The sequence below is a fragment of the Lynx canadensis genome, chromosome B3 (assembly GCF_007474595.2).
Source record: "Lynx canadensis isolate LIC74 chromosome B3, mLynCan4.pri.v2, whole genome shotgun sequence".
In the NCBI taxonomy this organism is placed as follows: Eukaryota; Metazoa; Chordata; class Mammalia; order Carnivora; family Felidae; genus Lynx; species Lynx canadensis.
The window spans coordinates 31,264,565-31,282,578 of NC_044308.2; the positions used below are offsets into that span (position 1 = coordinate 31,264,565).

An 18,014-nucleotide genomic window follows, 5' to 3' on the forward strand; every position below is an offset into this window, starting at 1 on the left:
CTGGCCCCGCCTGCCGGGCCCCTGTCAACTAGTAGCGAGGGGAGGCACTTGCAAGCACTTGCAAGTTCCAGTGCATGCAAAAATTAGGGTGAGGGGTCCCCGCGCCCGGGGATGGAGGTCTCCCAATACCGTGTCTTCGGGGTGTCCTGGGACTTCTCCTTCAAATTCCCACCTCAGCGGGGCTCTGTGCTGTCCATGGGGTACCTTGGAACTGGGGTCCCAGGTGTCCCCAGCCCTCACCCCTTTACGTGCTGGCACTAGGATGAGGAGTGCCCATAGTGGGTTCTTACCAGTCCCTCTGAGTTCCCCCAATCCTGTCTTCTCCCCCACTTACCATCCCCCTTTCCTTCCCTTTCCCTCCCTCCTTTCCCTCCATCCTAGAGAGCCCCCCCCCCCCCCCCCAGCCCGCCCCTTCCTCTGTTCGAGCTCCAGAGGGCGTGGCCAAGCGTGCAAGCTGTTTTATAAAGGTCGAAGTGACTTCACTCTCATCCTGAAGGTGACAGGTCTAGGAGTCTTCCCTGATCTTCTTTGGGGTCCTGGCTTAAGAGACCACGCATCTCAGCTGAGTTCAGTACTCCTCACAGCCACAGGTGAGTGCTGGGAGCTTATGGCTTTCCCTTTCCCAACAAAAAGAACATTTTGATGCCTCCAGGTTTTCCTAGGTGGCCACCGGTCTAGCACCTCAAAAAAGGAGGCTAAGAGGATCCTTGGTGACCAGGCTCTCCAGCTCTGTAGTGGGAAAACTGAGGCCAGGGGGAAGGGCAGGCATTGCCCAAGGTCCCACAGCTGGTGCCAGAATTCTAGATATTAGATGGCCCCCCTCCAAGGACTCCAGGATTTAGTCTCCAGCTCCATTCCCACTGACTCCCTGAATGCCCTGGGGCTTCCCCATTAGGGTCACCTGGGAGGCTGGGATACGGACACAACTGTGAAAAGCTGGGATCATGTGCAGCCCTTTTGTCAGGCAGTGTGATGAGAGGGCTTCTTCAAGGGTGGTCAGAGTGGATGGAGGGGAAGGTTGGGTTCTTACCAGCTGTACCTTGCCTTGTCTGTAGGCTACGCCTGGCTGTCTCTACCCTCCCAAGGCATGGCTTGTTAGAGCCAAGATGTGCTGGCCAGTACAAAAGATGCAGATCTGAATAGGAGTCCCGGGCACTGCCCCGGGCCTTCCCTATCTCATTGACTGCCTTCTCTGGCTTGTACTGGGCAGGGGCAATCAGTGTGAAAGGCTGCTAGCTGTAGAGAGCTGGACTATCAGTCCCTGAAAACTCACCAATCACATCTCTCTTGGCCTCTTACCATCTCACTAAGGCTAGAGGTCCTTGGGGCACCTGGTGAGCAGAAGGGAACACTGTGGCACACCAAGGCTCGTCTCTAGTTCACTCAGGGTCAGGGCTTGAGTGTGCTTTGAGATCCAGCTTCTCCAGGGGGCTGCCCTAGAGAGATGGCTATATGGGTAAGGTAGGAGCCAATCTTCCCATCCTGGGTAGTTCTCCTGTGGGGAAACCTCACTAGTCAGACCGTGAGGTTCCGCAGGTCAGATGTGGGTTTTCTTTCTCTGGGATCTAGCTGGGCACCCTGAACCGGAGATCATATCCTACCCCCTCTCTCAGGTGATGTAACTGGAGCCCAGAAAGACAAAATGACAAGTCCAAGGCCGTGCCATGGAACCTGGAATACTCAGTCTCCTCATCTCCAGTCCAGGGCACCTGGCAGTTACCCCAGTCAGAGGCCAATATCTTGAGGAGAATCCTCCATGAATTTGTGCACCCTTTCTAGAACAAGCCTAGAGAGAAAGTATTATCTTCACCTCTGTTAAATCTAGATTGATTCCTAATTTCCCTTATTCCAGTCTAGCATTTTCTTGCAGCTCTTATCTGGTGGGGGCTTTCCATTTTATTCTCTGCTCTCTGGTGACTGGTAAGTGGGGGAGGCTGACTACTCATTTATTGAGAACTGAGCCCAACAAAAACCCTGGCCTGGACCTCTGTGACCAGCAACTTCAATGTAGCTTGTCTCCAACTGCTTTTAAACTATGAGTCAGTTGAACTCAGAGAGCTGAGGCTTAGTAGTGTGGCTTAGGCAGTGGTCTTCCAGTCCCTTCTCCCCTCCCAAGGTCTGGTCTGGCAGGATTCCCTAGACCCTGGGAGTGAGCAGTAAAAAAACTGAGGGTTCTGAAAAACAAAACAAAACAAAACAAAACAAAACAAAAACACCTTTTCATTGATTAATCTGGCCACTCTTCAAAGGGAGCTTTCTGTGACAGGAGCTGAAAACTTACCAGGGAACTTTCCATAAGAAGTCTGAGTCCTGGCTCTGTTGGTGAGTGCTGGGTGACTTTAATCAAGTCAATGACCCCTCTGGAGGTCAATTTCCCCAAATGTGAAATGAGGCAAAAGAAGCCCACGATCTCTAGCTCTCCTGATGGCAGTGTTTCCCCAAGTGTGGTGGGTAGTATTCAAGGGGATTGGGGGTGACGTATATTGATTATGTGCTTAATGAGGGGGAAAAATCAAACCTGTTCTTTCACGCAGATGTCTGTGGAATCATGCTCAGTGGGTAGATTTAAAGTTGATTTTAGCGGGGTGTCTGGGTGGCTCAGTCAGTTAAGCATCTGACTCTTGATGTCAACTTAGGTCTCGACCGCAGGGTCTTGATCTCACAGTTGTGAGTTTGAGCCCAGCATTGGGCTCCATGCTGGGCATGGAGCCAACTAATAAAAATTGTTTTTCTTCAGTTGGTCTTAGAAAAGCACAAAATAAATAACAGTACAGGTGCCATATGGGAATCACAGACTGATGTTTGGAAAACCCATTCAGATTGGTGCAGCGGGATTCTGAAATTGGGCACTTGGGAGTGTGGATCCAACACTTCCTGACGGTGTGACCTTGTACAAGTTACTTACCTTCTCTGAGCCTCACTGTGGTCTACCTTATAGGCGGTGGCCAGGACTGAATGAATGGCAGTGAAATTCTTGGCACACAGTGGCAGCTCAACAAACAGCTTCTCTCCTCTCCTCCTTTCCTTCATATCCAGTTGGCTGTTCTGGGTAGGAAGATTTCCCCTCTCTTTGACTAGCATGCTGACACTTTCAGATGCTGGTTCCTCACATCCCCCCTTCTGATATCTTCATCTTTTCTTCTCGCCCCACCTCTCAGCAGCCATCTTGAGATCTCTACACTGATGATGTTGTCTGTGTTTGGACTCTCCATCCCCATCTCGGCCACAGAGCTTCTCCTGGCCTCCTTTGTCTTCTGCCTGGTGTTCTGGGTGGTCAAGGCCTGGCAGCCTCGGGTTCCCAAAGGCCTGAAGAGTCCACCAGGGCCCTGGGGCTGGCCTCTGCTCGGGCACGTGCTGACTTTGGGGAAGAACCCACATCTGGTGCTGGCAAGGCTGAGCCAGCGTTACGGGGATGTGCTGCAAATCCGCATCGGCTCCACACCCGTGCTGGTGCTCAGCGGCCTGGACACCATCCGGCAGGCCCTGGTGCGTCAGGGTGATGATTTCAAGGGGCGGCCCGATCTCTACAGCTTCACTCTGATCTCTGAGGGCCAAAGCATGACCTTCAGCCCAGACTCTGGACCGGTGTGGGCTACCCGCAGGCGCCTGGCCCAGAATGCCCTGAAGAGTTTCTCCATTGCTTCAGACCCGGCTTCCTCATCCTCCTGCTACCTGGAAGACCACGTGAACAAGGAGGCTGAGTACCTCATTGGCAAGTTCCAGGAGCTGATGGCAAAGGTTGGGCACTTTGACCCCTACAGATATGTAGTGGTGTCAGTGGCCAATGTCATCTGCGCCATGTGTTTTGGCCGGCGCTATGACCATGATGACCAAGAGCTGCTTAGCTTAGTCAACCTGAGTAATGAGTTCGGGGATGGCACTGCCTCTGGGAACCCTGTGGACTTCTTCCCCATCCTTCGATACCTACCCAACCCTGCCCTGGATCTCTTCAAGGACGTGAATGAGAAGTTCTCCATCTTCATGCATAAGATGGTCAAGGAACACTACAAAACTTTTGAGAAGGTACAGGCTGGGGAGAGGTGGGTGGATGGTGGGGAGCAGGTAGGGTTGGGGCCAGAAGGTCAGAGATAAATGGAGCAGTGGGGGGGGAGTCTGGTAGGCTCTCAGGGACCTTCCTCCCTGGGGTTTTGAGGCCAGTGGTACAGTGGACTCCATCCTTGGTGGGGAATTGGAACTTTTCCTTGGCTAGCCTTTCTTTCCTTCTGTCAGACAGCAATATTTACTGAACAACCAGTCTGTGCAGAACCCTAGGCCAGTTGTTCTGGGGACCAGGGAGAGTTAAAAAGTTGATCTCCTGGCCTCATGGGAGAGAGAAGGGTAAAGAGCATATCCAGAGGACACCTCTGTCTCAAGTGTCCCTTGAGTTGGGGCCACCAGTACTCTGGGCAGGAGGGAGCCTTGAAGAGGTGTGGGAAGCTGGGACGGCAGCCTAGGAGTACAGAAGTCACCTCTTGAACAAAGGTACTAGGGATGGTGAGGAACCAGGCCCAGATGGAGAGGTAGCTCTGGGTTTGGGATCTTGTTCATCTGTGGGCTTTCCCCACCCAGGGTCACATTCGGGATATCACAGACAGCCTGATTGAGCACTGTCAGGACAAGAGGCTGGACGAGAATGCCAATATCCAGCTGTCCGACGAGAAGATTGTTAATGTTGTCTCGGACCTCTTCGGAGCTGGTATGAGCTACCCCATTGTCATTTCCTGTGCCCAACTGCCCTGACCTGCCAAGCATTTGATTTTTTTTCCCCTTTGTTTTTCCCTGGTCAGGATTTGACACAGTCACAACTGCCATCTCCTGGTGCCTCATGTACCTGGTGACGAGCCCCAATGTACAGGAAAAGATCCAGAAGGAGCTGGGTAGGCGGTGGCTTCCTTTAACAAGACAGAGGGTTTTGCCTCTTCCAGGCAGCCCCTTCATCCATGGTCCTTTATGTTCTACAGACACAGTGATTGGGAGGGAGCGGCAGCCCCGGCTCTCTGACAGACTCCAGCTGCCCTACATGGAAGCATTCATCCTGGAGATGTTCCGACATACCTCCTTCGTCCCTTTCACTATCCCCCATAGGTGAGGCCCCATGCATCCACTCCTCTCTGATCCTGGCCCTTCCTCCAGACCATGTACCTGATCAGGGCTGGTGGAAAGGACATGTATGGGGGGCAGGGAGATCTCTTTGTAGCCCTGAGCTTGACTGAGCTTCCTTCCTCCCCAGTACCACAAAAGACACAAGTCTGAGTGGCTTTTACATCCCCAAGGAGCGTTGTGTCTTTGTGAACCAGTGGCAGATCAACCATGACCAGTAAGTTGAGAGGAGGCAGGGGAAACCCTACCCTGTCCCAAGCTGTCCCTGGGCCACTTGCCCATCTCCTACTCTTTGGGGCTGGGGTTCAACCCACTTGATGCTTCGGAGTCCCCAGGCTACCACTTCAGCTGCCTGTCTCTGATTACAGGAAGCTATGGGGTGACCCATCTGAGTTCCGACCAGAACGATTTCTCACTCCTGATGGCACCATCAACAAGGCACTGAGTGAGAAGGTGATTCTCTTTGGTTTGGGCAAGAGGAAGTGCATCGGTGAGACCATTGCCCGCTTGGAGGTCTTTCTCTTCCTGGCCATCCTGCTGCAGCAGGTGGAATTCAGTGTGCCACAGGGCACGAAGGTGGATATGACCCCTATTTATGGGCTGACCATGAAGCATGCCCGCTGTGAGCACTTCCAAGTGCGGATGCGCACTTAGGGGTCTGAGAGCCCTGCAGCTTAGACTCTATCTACCTGGCCTGTCTGGGCAGCCAGGCCAGGGGGCTGACCTGGGGTCTGGGGGGGGGGCGGTCTAAACCTTGGCCTGAAACCCACAGATATTGGTCTGGCTGAGTTTTGCTGTCTGGGCTGCAGGCAAGCATGAAGGATCATGCCTGCCCCCCACCCTGGACTTGCTCCTTTGCATATTGACCACAGACAATGGACACAGCAGGGGCCAAAAAAGGAGCAGATGGAGCCTTCCAGAGTTGTGCTTGAGGCAGGAGGCTTGGTAGGGTTAGGAGGTCCTCAGGCCCCTGGAGACCTTGAGGGAATTCTCTAGAAGCCTCTAAACCCAGTGGCTGGCTGGCTTTCTGTGGGGACTGACTGGTTTGAGAGACATTTAGAGCAGGCCACATCAGGGCCTGTCTAATCTCTTTGACAATTGGGAGCTGCCAAGAGTGAAGGGAAGAGGGAGCTTAGGCACAGAGGTGGTCTCCCAGATTGAATAAGGCTGAGCAGTCTAACCACATGGGTCTGGGACACTGCGATGCCTTCTTCTGTTCTCCCTGCAGGCAGGAACAGGGCTGCATCCTGGCCTTGCAAGGACCCTGTTCCTGTCCAGGAGGGGCTGGGGGCTTGTGCCTAAGAGGAGCAGAGAACAGAGGGAGTGCCCAGATTCAGGCACCTGAGTCAGGTCTCTATGCCCAATATTAAAATGCCTTTAAAAAATGTTTATATGCAAGAAGTTTTATATTTTAGCCTGCATTGTACTGGCATGCCTTCATTTATCATACGCAAGAGCTTAAGAACAGTTTACTGAGTGCAATAGAGAACATTGTAACCCAAGTATCCAGAAATGTGTAAGAAATTTCTACCTAAGCTAAATAAAGATATTATCCAGAAGTCCTATGGTGTAAATGTTTTGAATCTGGAATGAAGCCATCACTCCTCTATATGCCCACTTTGAGCCCAGGCTCATGTTGGATTTTAGTGTGGGTGAAAGAAAAGGAAGAGTCAGTGAAGAGGTGAAGCCATGGCTCTCAGGAAGCTTGCGATCCAGTTGGGGCACAAGACTCTATCCCTACACTGTCTTCCTCCTTCTCTAACTGATCACACGTTGATGAAGTACATTCTGTAGCCAGGCACTGGGGGTATAAAGCAAATAAAACATGGTCTCTGCCTTCAAAGTCCTCCCAAACTGGTTGGAAGAACAAACTGACAAACACATCATGTAATTCATTGTGATTTGGGCTCTATCAGACAGATCACCCAGGAAGGTGAGGCTCAGAGCTGGGGCTCGTTGGGTGTGGAGAGGGGCTGCTGCACATCTTGGGGCTATCTACGCAGATCCCTCTTCAAGGAACGAGAGGCAATCTCACTTGGGTCTCATGGCATTAGATTCGCAAGCCCAACAGGGAAGACTCTAGTCACAGTGTGGGGGGAGAAGGAAGGTTCTCAGCTCAGAAGCTGTGGTCTGCTCCTCACTTAGTCATGCCCGGTTTAGGTCCTGCTGCCTTATTGGAACCCAAGGCTGGTCACAGTTGGAAAACGAGGCCTTTGGTCATTGGGCCCCACAAGCAGGCTGTGACCCAGATTTCAACACTGAAAGTCCCTGTCCATTTGGGATGTCAGAGTAGTTAGTGGTGCCCAGTATGGACAGAGGCTGGACCCACATAACCAGGAGCTGTTCTGACTGACAGACTGAGGGATAACACATCTTAGGATGTGACCTCCAGCCTAGCTTTTGTCCTCAAGCAACCAGCAGTTGCTATACAGGAGTAGATAGAGCCAATGTACCAAAAGCTTCAGGCTACTGCAAGGGACAAGCTGAAATCAGCTGGAGTGAGCCTGCTTATGTAGGGAATGAGGCATTTGGTGTCCAATCTTACTTGTATTGACTTATTTTTTTTATTTTTATTTTTAACATTTTTATTTATTTTTGAGAGACAGCATGAGCGGGGGTGGGGGCCAGAGAGAGAGGGAGACACAGAATCCGAAGCAGGCTCCAGGCTCCGAGCTGTCAGCACAGAGTCTGATGTGGCCTTGAACCCCCGAACCTCACAGTTGGATGTTGGACGCTTAACCAGGACTGAGCCACCCTGGTGCCCCTTGTTGACTTATTTTTTACTTAAAAAATAACTCGTATTGTATGCTATAACATAGATGAGCCTTGAAAACATCACATTAAGTAAAAGAAGCCAGACACAAAAGACCACATGTTGTATGATTCCATTTATATGAAATGTCTAGAACATGTAAATCTATAGGGACAGAAAGTAGGTTACTGGTTGCTGGGGAGAGGGCGTGGGGGAAATGGAAGGTACAGGCATTTCTTTTAGGGGTGATGGAAATATTCTGGAAATAGATAGTGGTAAGAGTTGTATAATGTTGTGAATATACTAAAAACCACTGAATTGTGCAGTTTAAAATGATTAAAACAGTAAAAAAGAAAAAGTTTTCTGACTTTTGTTCTAAAAGAAAAGTGAGAGACATGGGGATAGCATATGAAAAACAATTTATGTAACTGTTCTCAGTAATCATATTGCTAATGGTAATATTGGTATTTCTTTTTGAGACTATAGTTTAATGGGGGGGGGTAAAATAAATGAGTAATTAATAATGAAGATATCTAAATTCATCATCCTCATGCATTCTCACTCGTCATGCATTATTCATGTATCCTCAAGACTTAGGATTTTTGGTATGAAAAAAAGAAGGTAGAGATATAATATAGAAAATGTTAGTATACATATACGTATATATGTACATATACAAGTGACTCTTGAACAATGTGGGGGTTCTGGGTACTGACTCCCATGCAGTAAAAAATCTGTGTATAACTTTGACTTCCTCAAAATTTAACTACTGATAGTCTACTGTTTACCAGAAGCCTTATCCATAACATAAACTGTCAACGTATGTTATATGTATTATATAGTGTATTTGTACAATGAAGTAAGCTACAGAATAGAAAATGTTATTAAGAAAATCATAAGGAGGAGAAATACAGTACTGTACTGTATTTATAAAAAACAAAACAAAACAAAACTATGTATAAGTGGACCCACACAGTTAAAACTCCTGTTGTTCAAGGGTCAACTGTGTGTGGGGGTGTGTGTGTGTATGTATGTGTGTGTGTGTGTGTGTGTGTGTGTGTGTATTTCTACGTGTTAGAATCAATGACCAACTCATAGCAATGAGCATCCCTGATGCTTAGATTACCATTCAGGTAATCTCCACTTCTTGGAGAAATGCTGGTTACAGATTTGAGGCAGGAAATATAAAAAATGAGCCTGGAACAGCTGCTCATACCAGACAGCAAAAGCCATAAAGACTACCAAGAGTGGATCATTCTATTCAGGAGCCAACTGAAAAGGCTCCAGCAAGCCAAAGATAGGGCAATTTGAGTGTCAACAACAATAATGGCCATTGATTAAAATCTATCAGATGTGTTTGAATCCACGAGTTCATAAGCATCTATGTATCTATTTTTTAATTAGCTGGCTACCTTCAGAGGAACCAATTCAGTATTTTAACAAGAGAGAAACAAAGGCAAAATATTAAGTATTTATCCTACCTTTCCTATATGACCTATACCTACAGACAACCAAATAGTAGATAAGAAGCGTCTCTTGAGTATTCCAATTGATAAATGAAAAAGAAATAATAGATGTCACTACTTTACAGCCACCAACAAATTAATGGATCTGGGCATTGCACGAACAACTGCTAGCATCCTAAAAATGAAAGAAAACCAGAATATGTGCTTCCTGATGAAAGAACCCAACACTGCTAACCGTATTGCCAGAGGGATTGAACAAAAGTCTAATAACTTAGCTTTATCCAGCTTCCAGCTTGCAATAAATATAGAAGATGAAGAAACATGCTAGACAGAAACATAAGTGTGCAATCAGTAAATTTCAGACCTTGGGATGCTACAGGTCTGAAGGCCTGGGGTATTCAACAGAAAATTTGTAAGGGAAAGAAAGAATTGGAGGGAAAACTTGTAAATTGAAAGAGACTTCAAAGATGTATAGGGGTGTCTAGGTGGCTCAGTTGGTTAAAGGTTAAGTGTCCTACTCTGGATCTCAGCTCAGGTCTTGATCTCAGGGTCCTGAGTTCAAGCCCCATGTTGGCCTCCATGCTGCCTACTTAAAAAAATATTAAGTGTATAGAATTTTAAGAAATTAACAGGGATGCTTGAGTGGCTCAGTCAGTTAAGTATCTGACTCTTGATTTTGGCTCAGGTCATGATCTCACAGTTTGGGAGTTCGAGCCCTGTGTTTGGCTCTGTGCTGGCAGTGTGGAGCCTGCTTGGAATTCTCTCTCTCTCTCTCTCTCTCTCTCTGCCCCCCACCTCTCTCTCAAAATAAATGAATAAACTTAAAAAATACAATAGGATCTGTTAGTTCCATTTATGGGTATTTGTTTGAAGAAAACAAAACCCCTAACTCAAAATATACATTCCCATGTTTGTTGTAGCATTACTTAATAAGGGCCAAGATATGGAAGCAACCTAAGCGTCCATTGACAGATAAATGGATAAAGAAGGTGTGTGTGTGTGTGTGTGTGTGTGTGTGTGTGTGTTTAGAGAAAGAGAGAGAGAGAGAGAGAGAGAGAGAGAGAGAATAGAATAAAATGAATGAAATCTTGCCATTTGTAATGACATGGATGGACCTTGAGGGCACTATGCTAAGTGAAATAAGTTAGACAATGAAAGACAAGTACTGCATAGTTTCACGTATAAGCAGAATCTAAAAAACAAAACAAGCTAACAAACAAAACAAAATCCAGACTCATCTGTTCTCTCCAGAGAGAACAGAGTAGTGGTTGCCAGACAGGAAAGGGGTGAGGGGTATGACGTGGTGAAGGAGAATATAATCAATAACATTGCATTGACTTTGTATGGTGGCAGAAGGTAACTAAACATTGTGGTGACCAGTTTGTAATGTATACAAATGTTGAATTACTGTCTTTTACACATGAAACTAATACAATATTGTATGTCAGTTATACTCCAATTAAAAGAAAATAAATAATCATACATTGCTGTGGAAATGCAAAATGAGGTTGCCACTTTGGGAAATAGTTCCTAAAAAGGTTAAACACAGAGTCACCATATAATCTAGCAATTCTATTTTTAGGTGTATACCCAAGAGAATTAAAACATATATCTACACAAAAACTTGCATATGGATGTTCATAACAGTGTTATTAATAATAGCTAAAAAAAACCTGGAAATAATTCAAATATTCATCACCTGGGGAGTGGATAAATAAAATGTGGTATATCCACGCAATGGAATATTATTCTGCCATAAAAAGGATTGTATCAGAAGCATTTATACATGCTGTAGCATGGATGAGCCTTGAAAACATTAAGTCAAAGAAGCCGGACCACATATTACATACATGCCACATATTATATGATTTAATTTATATGAAATGTCCAGAATAGGAAAATCCATGGAGAAAGAAGGCAGATCAATGGTTGCCAGGGGCTGAGGGGTGGGAGGAATGGGGTGTGACTGCCAATGGGTACAGGATTCTTTTCTCATGGTTTGTAAGATCGAGTCCCACATCGGGCTCTGCACTGACAGAGTGGAGCCTGCTTGGGATTCTCTCTCTCTTTCTCTCTGCCCCTCCCCTGCTCATGCTCTGTCTCTCAAAATAAATAAATAAACACTAAAAAATTTTTTAAAAAAGGAAAAGAAAATAATTATCGACAGGGATTTAGTAATGCCATCTTCTTAATTGCTTTCTGACTATTGTTTTTAATGTTTATTTATTTATTTATTTTTTTTTAAATTTTTTTTTTCAATGTTTATTTATTTTTGGGACAGAGAGAGACAGAGCATGAACGGGGGAGGGGCAGAGAGAGAGGGAGACACAGAATCGGAAATAGGCTCCAGGCTCTGAGCCATCAGCCCAGAGCCCGACGCGGGGCTCGAACTCACGGACCGCGAGATCGTGACCTGGCTGAAGTCGGACGCTTAACCGACTGCGCCACCCAGGCGCCCCTTTTTTTTTTTTTTTTTAATTTTTTATTTATTTATTTTGAGAGAGTGAGGGATGGGGGGGGAGAGAGAGGGAATCCCAAGTAGGCTCCTCGCCCACCGCAGAGGCTGACTTGGGGCTAGGTCTCATGACCTCAAGGAGATCACGACCTGAAATCATGACCTGAGCCGACATCAAGAGTTGGACACTTAACCAGCTGAGCCACCCTGGCACCCTTCTGGCTATTTTGTAGTTCCCTTGTGTTTTTCTTCCTCTGTTTTTGCCTTCCTTTGCGAATCAATGATTTTCCATAGTGGTATGCGTTGATTTCCTTCTCTTCATTTTCTGTGAATCTTACTGTAGGTTTTCGATTTGTGGTTACCATGAGGCTTACATAAAACATCTTGTAACAGTCTATTTTATGTGGATAACAATTTACTATTTTTTAGCGCTTTTTCTAAATTTATTTTTTGAGAGAGAGAATGAGAGAGAGAGAGAGACAGAATAATTGGGGGAGGAGCAGAGAGAGATGGGGACAGAGGATACAAAGCGGGCTCTTGCACTGACAGACTGACAGCAGCAAGTCCGACATGGGGATCAAACTCACGAACCACGAAATCATGACCTGAGCTGCCCAGGTGCCCCTACATGGATAACAATTTAACTTCAACCACATACAAAATCTCTATTCTTTCTTTGACTCCCTGCTTTTGTTTTTTTATGTCACCATTTACATCTCTTTATATCGTGTATCCATTAACAGATTATTGTAGCTATAGCTATTTTAATCACTTTGTCCTTTAACCTTTTTCTTTCTTTAATTCCAGTAGAATTAAATGTAATTAGTGTTATATTAGTTTCAGCTATACAATGTAGTGATTCAACCATTCTATACGTTACTCGGTAGTCATCACAGTAACTGTATGTATGCCCTTTTAACCTTTATACTAGAATTAAGTGGTTGACACATCACCATATTACAGTATTAGTGTTCTGAATTTGACTATGTGCTTACCTTTAACCAGTATGATGTATATTTTCATATGCTTTCATGTTACTAACTAGCATTTTTTGTTTCAGCTTAAAGACCTCCCTTTAGCATGTCTCGCAAGGCAGGTCTAGTGGGGGTGAATTCCCTCAGCTTTTGTTTGTCAGGGAAAAATCTTTACTTTGTACAAGTTTAACTTAAAGTAGCAAAGCTGGGGCGCCCGTGGGGGAGGAGGGGACTCAGTCAGTTAAGCGTCTGACTCTTGATTTCAGCTCAGGTCCTGATCTTTTGGTTCATGAGTTGGAGCCCCACATCAGGCTCTGCACTGACAGTGTGGAGCCTGCTTGGGATTCTCTCTCTCCCTCTCTCTCTGTCCCTCTCCCACTCATGCTGCCCCTCTCTTTCAAAATAAAAAAAGTTAAAAAAAAATAGCAAAGCTAATGTGATATACATTACTTAATAATATGTTTATTTTTTTTTCAACGTTTATTTATTTTTGGGACAGAGAGAGACAGAGCATGAACGGGGGAGGGGCAGAGAGAGAGGGAGACACAGAATCGGAAACAGGCTCCAGGCTCTGAGCCATCAGCCCAGAGCCTGACGCGGGGCTCGAACTCACGGACCGCGAGATCGTGACCTGGCTGAAATCGGACGCTCAACCGACTGCGCCACCCAGGCGCCCCTACTTAATAATATGTTTATAAAATCAATCATATTTTAAGATTAAAAATGGAAACTTTAATATTGTCTTCCAACATTGTGGGGTATGACTAAATCTTTAAATGTATTCATATAATGGTGTCAGTTTAAAATATTCAATTTAAATATGGTAGGAAAAAGGGGACTTTTTCCTAAAGGAATATTATGGCCTGGAATATACAGCTTGTTCTAGAGATGAAGAACTAAATAATATCCTTTGTCCTCTGCATACTCTACTCAGACAATAAATTATATTTTGCCTCACCTGTGTAAATGCCCCCTCAATTCTTGAAAATCTGATTTTTGTTTCCTAGCTGCCTTTTCCTAAACTCTTAGGTTGTTTTAATTTTTATTTTCCCCTTGAAAAAATTTTTTAATGTTCATTTACTTATGAGAGGGAGAGACAGAGCACAAGCAGGGGAGGGGCAGAAAGAGAGGGAGACACAGAATCAGAAGCAGGCTCCCGGCTCTGGGCTGTCAGCATGGAGCCCAGCATGGGGCTCGAGCCCACAAACCGTGAGATCATGACCTGAGTCAAAGTCAGACGCTTAACCGACTGAGCCACCCAGGCGCCCCTTTATTTTTTCCTTTCAAGTAGGCTTCATAGCTAGCGCAGAGCCCAATGCGGGGCCTGAAACCATGACCCAGAGATTAAGACCTGAACTGAGATCAGGAGTTGGACGCTTAACCAACTGAGACATCCAGGCACCCCCTAGGTTATTTTAAATAAAACAACAAGGAGGGCGCTTGGGTGGCTCAGTATGTTAAGCATCTGACTTCTGCTTAGGTCATGATCTCCTGGCTCGTGAGTTAGAGCCCTGCCTCCGGCTCTGTGCTGACAGCTCAGAGCCTGGAGCTTGTTTCAGGTTCTGTGTTTCCCTCTCTCTGTCCCTCCCCTGCTCACACTCTGTCTTTCTCTCTCTCTCAAAAATAAATAAATATTAAAAAAAAAACAGTTGGGTGCTCAACTGACTGAGCCACCCAGGCACCCTTCAGCTTTACCCTTCTAGACTTCCATAACACATACTGTCAAGTCAAAAACTGCAGATTAGTGCCGTGCTGTTCTTGACCTAAGAGTTAATTCTCTACTGGTTGATGCCTTTATTAGAGATTATTAGTGTGGCCCACAGGGCAATAAGGCAAAGTAAGTCTTGTTAAAACTCCCTTCCATATGTTGGGAGAGGCAAGTAGGTGCTGCCCACTGAGCCATCTACAATGGCTCCCAGAAATTTGACTCTGCTGGTCAGGTAAGGTCTACCCAGTTCAGATAACTCTCCAACCAGCAGCAGTACCTGGTGGAGTTCTATAACTTGGGAACTTGGGAAGTCTTCGAGAGGATTCGGTGAGTAGTAAATTCTGTCACTGAATGATTATTATTTTCAGTTGCCACTACTGTTATTGTGTCTCACTTCTTACCTTCATAGTTAAATTTCCTGAAATTGTCCACACTCACTGCTTCCACTTGCTCATCTCCCATTCTCTCCTGATTCACTGACATTTGACTTTTGGCCCCTTCACTCCCTCATAAAGCCCCTGTCAAAATGACCAGGGACCTCCTAGTTACTAATCTAATGGACATTTTCAGTCTTCCTCTGATTCAAGCTCTTTGCAGTACTTAGCACTGTTAACTATTCTCTTAAAGTTCTCTCTTTAAAAAAAAAAATGATCACTTTTCTGGGTCTCTTTGGCATTACCCACTGCTGAATTTTCTTTTGTATTCCTAGTTGCAGCTTCTCAATTTCCTCTGAATCATTCTCTCTTTTTGTGTATCTCTTAAATATTGGTGTTCATCAGAGTTCTGTCCTTGGCCCTTGACTATTCCCTTGCTGTATGCCATCCCTGGACCACATCATCCATTATTGGGTCTTTAAGTACCACCTGGTTATTGATGACTTCCAAATCTTTTCTACCTCTCCCGAGCCCCAGATCCACATTTCCAATTTCCTACCAGATGCCTCACAGCAGGCCCACTCCTAACACACATGGAGATCCCTGAACTGTTTCCCTTTTCTTCCTATCCCTATTCTACCCCATGCTATGAGGGGTTTCTCAGAGCCATATGGGGGAACATTCCAGCCTGAATTTCTAAGCTCCATCCACACCCCTCCCAAGCAGCCACATTTTTGTCTACTCCTTGGGCCTAGGGGTATTGCACAATGGCAGTGAGGTCCACCATCAGGATGACCTGGGCAAGATGCTTATCTATGGGCTGAAAGTGGATTCAGGCCATTTGGAAAGGAATTTGGGAATCTTAGGAATGTGAAATACAGCAGGGCTGAAAGAGGGGTGTGTGAGCTCTGGGTAGTCATGCCCTCTTAGCCACAGAGAGGAAGGTTTGGCTTAAGGAGTTCCAGAGTGTGGACCATCTAAAGCGTGGAGTCTAGCACAAGGCTCCCAATTTCCCAAGTGTCAGGATTTTCACTGCTCCCACACATCTTAAACTCAACATATGCAGACCTGAATTTATCCTCTATCTTTTCCCCCTTTTCTCTTATTGCCTACCCACAACCTCTTCATCCTCTTCGAGTCCATATCTGAGCAAATAGCACTGCCAAACAATCTTTTGCCTTAGCCATAAAGCTGGCGGTTGATCTATCTCCTGAGAATCTTTATAATTTGTCTGTGGTCACCTCATCAGCCCCACTTGCTGGTGCTTTACCATGGCTTTTCAACATTTCTCATCTGAGTTTACCCAGTTTTCATTCAAGTCCATGTTCCATAATACAAGTCTGACTAGGATACTCTCTTGCTTCAAATTCTTCATTTGTTTCCCATTGCCCTTAGGATAAATCCAAACTCCTTATGGCATGGAAGGCTCCTCGGAATCTGGCTCTGCTTACGTTTCCAGATCAATCTGTCATCACTTCCTCCCTTTACATATACGTTCCATTCAAGTTGAGCGACTTGTATTTCCCTGGATGGGCTGTGATTCACTCACATTTCCTTGGCTTTCTATACAATTCTCCCTTTACTGGAATGACCTTCCTATATCACCTAATAATTCCCTTTTCATTCTTTATATCTCAGCCTAGATATTATATCTAGAAAACCCCATTCTTACTGTTAGCACCCCCTCCCCTACTTCCTTGTCTTGGGGAATTATACAGTATATAGCCTTTTGAGTCTGAATTTAAATTAACATAATGCATTTGAGATTCATTCATTTTGTTCATATATTAATTTTTATTGTTTGCATGGGTCTACCATAGCTTGTTTATTCATTCCCCAGTTGAGGGACATTCAGGTTATTTCCAATTTTTGTGTACCAGTGTTTATGTGAATACAGGCTTTAATTTCATTTGAGTAAATAGGAGTGCCAGGTGTGTGGTTAAGTATGGTTCCAATTAAGTTATTCAAAATTATCATTAGTGGGGCTCCTGGGTGACTCCGTTGGTTAAGAATTCGACTCTTGACTTCAGCTCAGGTCAAGATCTCACAGTTTGTGGATTCAAGCCCTGCACTGGGCTCTGTGCTGACAGTGCAGAACCTGCTTGGGATTCTCTCTCCCTCTCTGTCTGCCCTCCCATGCTTGCGCTTTCTCTCTCAAAGTTAAATAAAACTTGAAAAAATAAAATTATCATTAGTAACACACAGATTTTAATATATTCGATGAATTTCCATTGTTCTCATCGATGCTCAGTTGTCCTACTTTTGACCAGTGGGAGCTTCTTAAGTTAGCTTCCAAGTTCTTTTAGCAAAAACCTAGTAGTCTGACACTTTCCGTGCTTTCTTGTACCACAAGATGTTCTGGGTATATGGTATTTCTTGTCCGAACTAGTGTTCAATTTAACACATGGAGAGTTAATCTGTATAGCTGGTGGTTGTAGCAAAAACAGGGTGTTTGGAACAGTGTTACAGCAGGACTTCCCCTCTCCCCTAATTATGTAAAATTATAATCTTTAATTTGAATTTATCGTATAATTAATGAACACCCCCACTTCTAGATCCTATTGAGAGAACATACCTCTTGTGTAAAACTGGATATGCATTAGTGTACGAACCATCAGAGCAGAAGGAGAAAGATGAAAAAGGAAAGAACTAAGTTTGGCTTTGGAGGAGTAAACCTTGTCAATTTCTGTGGGATTTGGCTTGGGATGGTGGTCGGAGGCTTGGGGAAGGAATGGTGGTCCTAGGAGGCTTTGCTATCTAACATTAAGCAAAGAACTTAATGTGCCTCCAAAAGTATGATATTTTAGCCACCAGTATCAGAACTCCCTGAGGAGTTTGTTAAAATACAGACTCCTGGGGGCACCTGGGTGGCTCAGTGGGTTGAGCATCCCACTCTAGATCTTGGCTCAGGTCTTGATCTCACTGTTTGAGATGGAGCCCCGTTTCTGGCTCTGTGCTGACAGCTTGGAGCCTGCTTGGGATTCTCTCCCCCTCTTTCTCTGCCCCTCCCTGGCCCAATTGCACACACTCTCAAAATAAATAAACTTTAAAAAAATCTTTTAAAATACAGACTACTGGATCCTACCCCAGAGTCAGTGAATTAGACTGAGAGTAAGACTTAGGAATGTGTATTTTAAACAACCTTTGCCCAATGCCACTGGTTTGTGGTTTCTGAAAGAACTCAA

The 18,014-nt window shown here is 45.4% G+C and overlaps 1 protein-coding gene across 3 annotated transcripts; it reads left to right on the forward strand.

Annotated features, from left to right (window-relative positions):
- Positions 1 to 474: 474 nt before the first annotated feature.
- On the forward strand, positions 475 to 6,659 carry LOC115515675 (cytochrome P450 1A1). Of its 3 annotated transcripts, XM_030317705.1 has the most exons (8): positions 475 to 590; positions 2,939 to 3,049; positions 3,159 to 4,023; positions 4,570 to 4,696; positions 4,788 to 4,877; positions 4,962 to 5,085; positions 5,231 to 5,317; positions 5,469 to 6,659. In XM_030317705.1, the coding sequence occupies exons 3-8, from the start codon at positions 3,184 to 3,186 to the stop codon at positions 5,752 to 5,754; spliced, it is 1,554 nt and encodes a 517-aa protein (XP_030173565.1). In that variant the 5' UTR covers positions 475 to 590; positions 2,939 to 3,049; positions 3,159 to 3,183; the 3' UTR covers positions 5,755 to 6,659. The 3 variants fall into 3 exon arrangements, with proteins under 3 accessions (XP_030173565.1, XP_030173563.1, XP_030173564.1); XM_030317703.1 differs by lacking the exon at positions 2,939 to 3,049; XM_030317704.1 differs by lacking the exon at positions 2,939 to 3,049 and having other exon boundaries at positions 3,162 to 4,023.
- Positions 6,660 to 18,014: the final 11,355 nt, after the last annotated feature.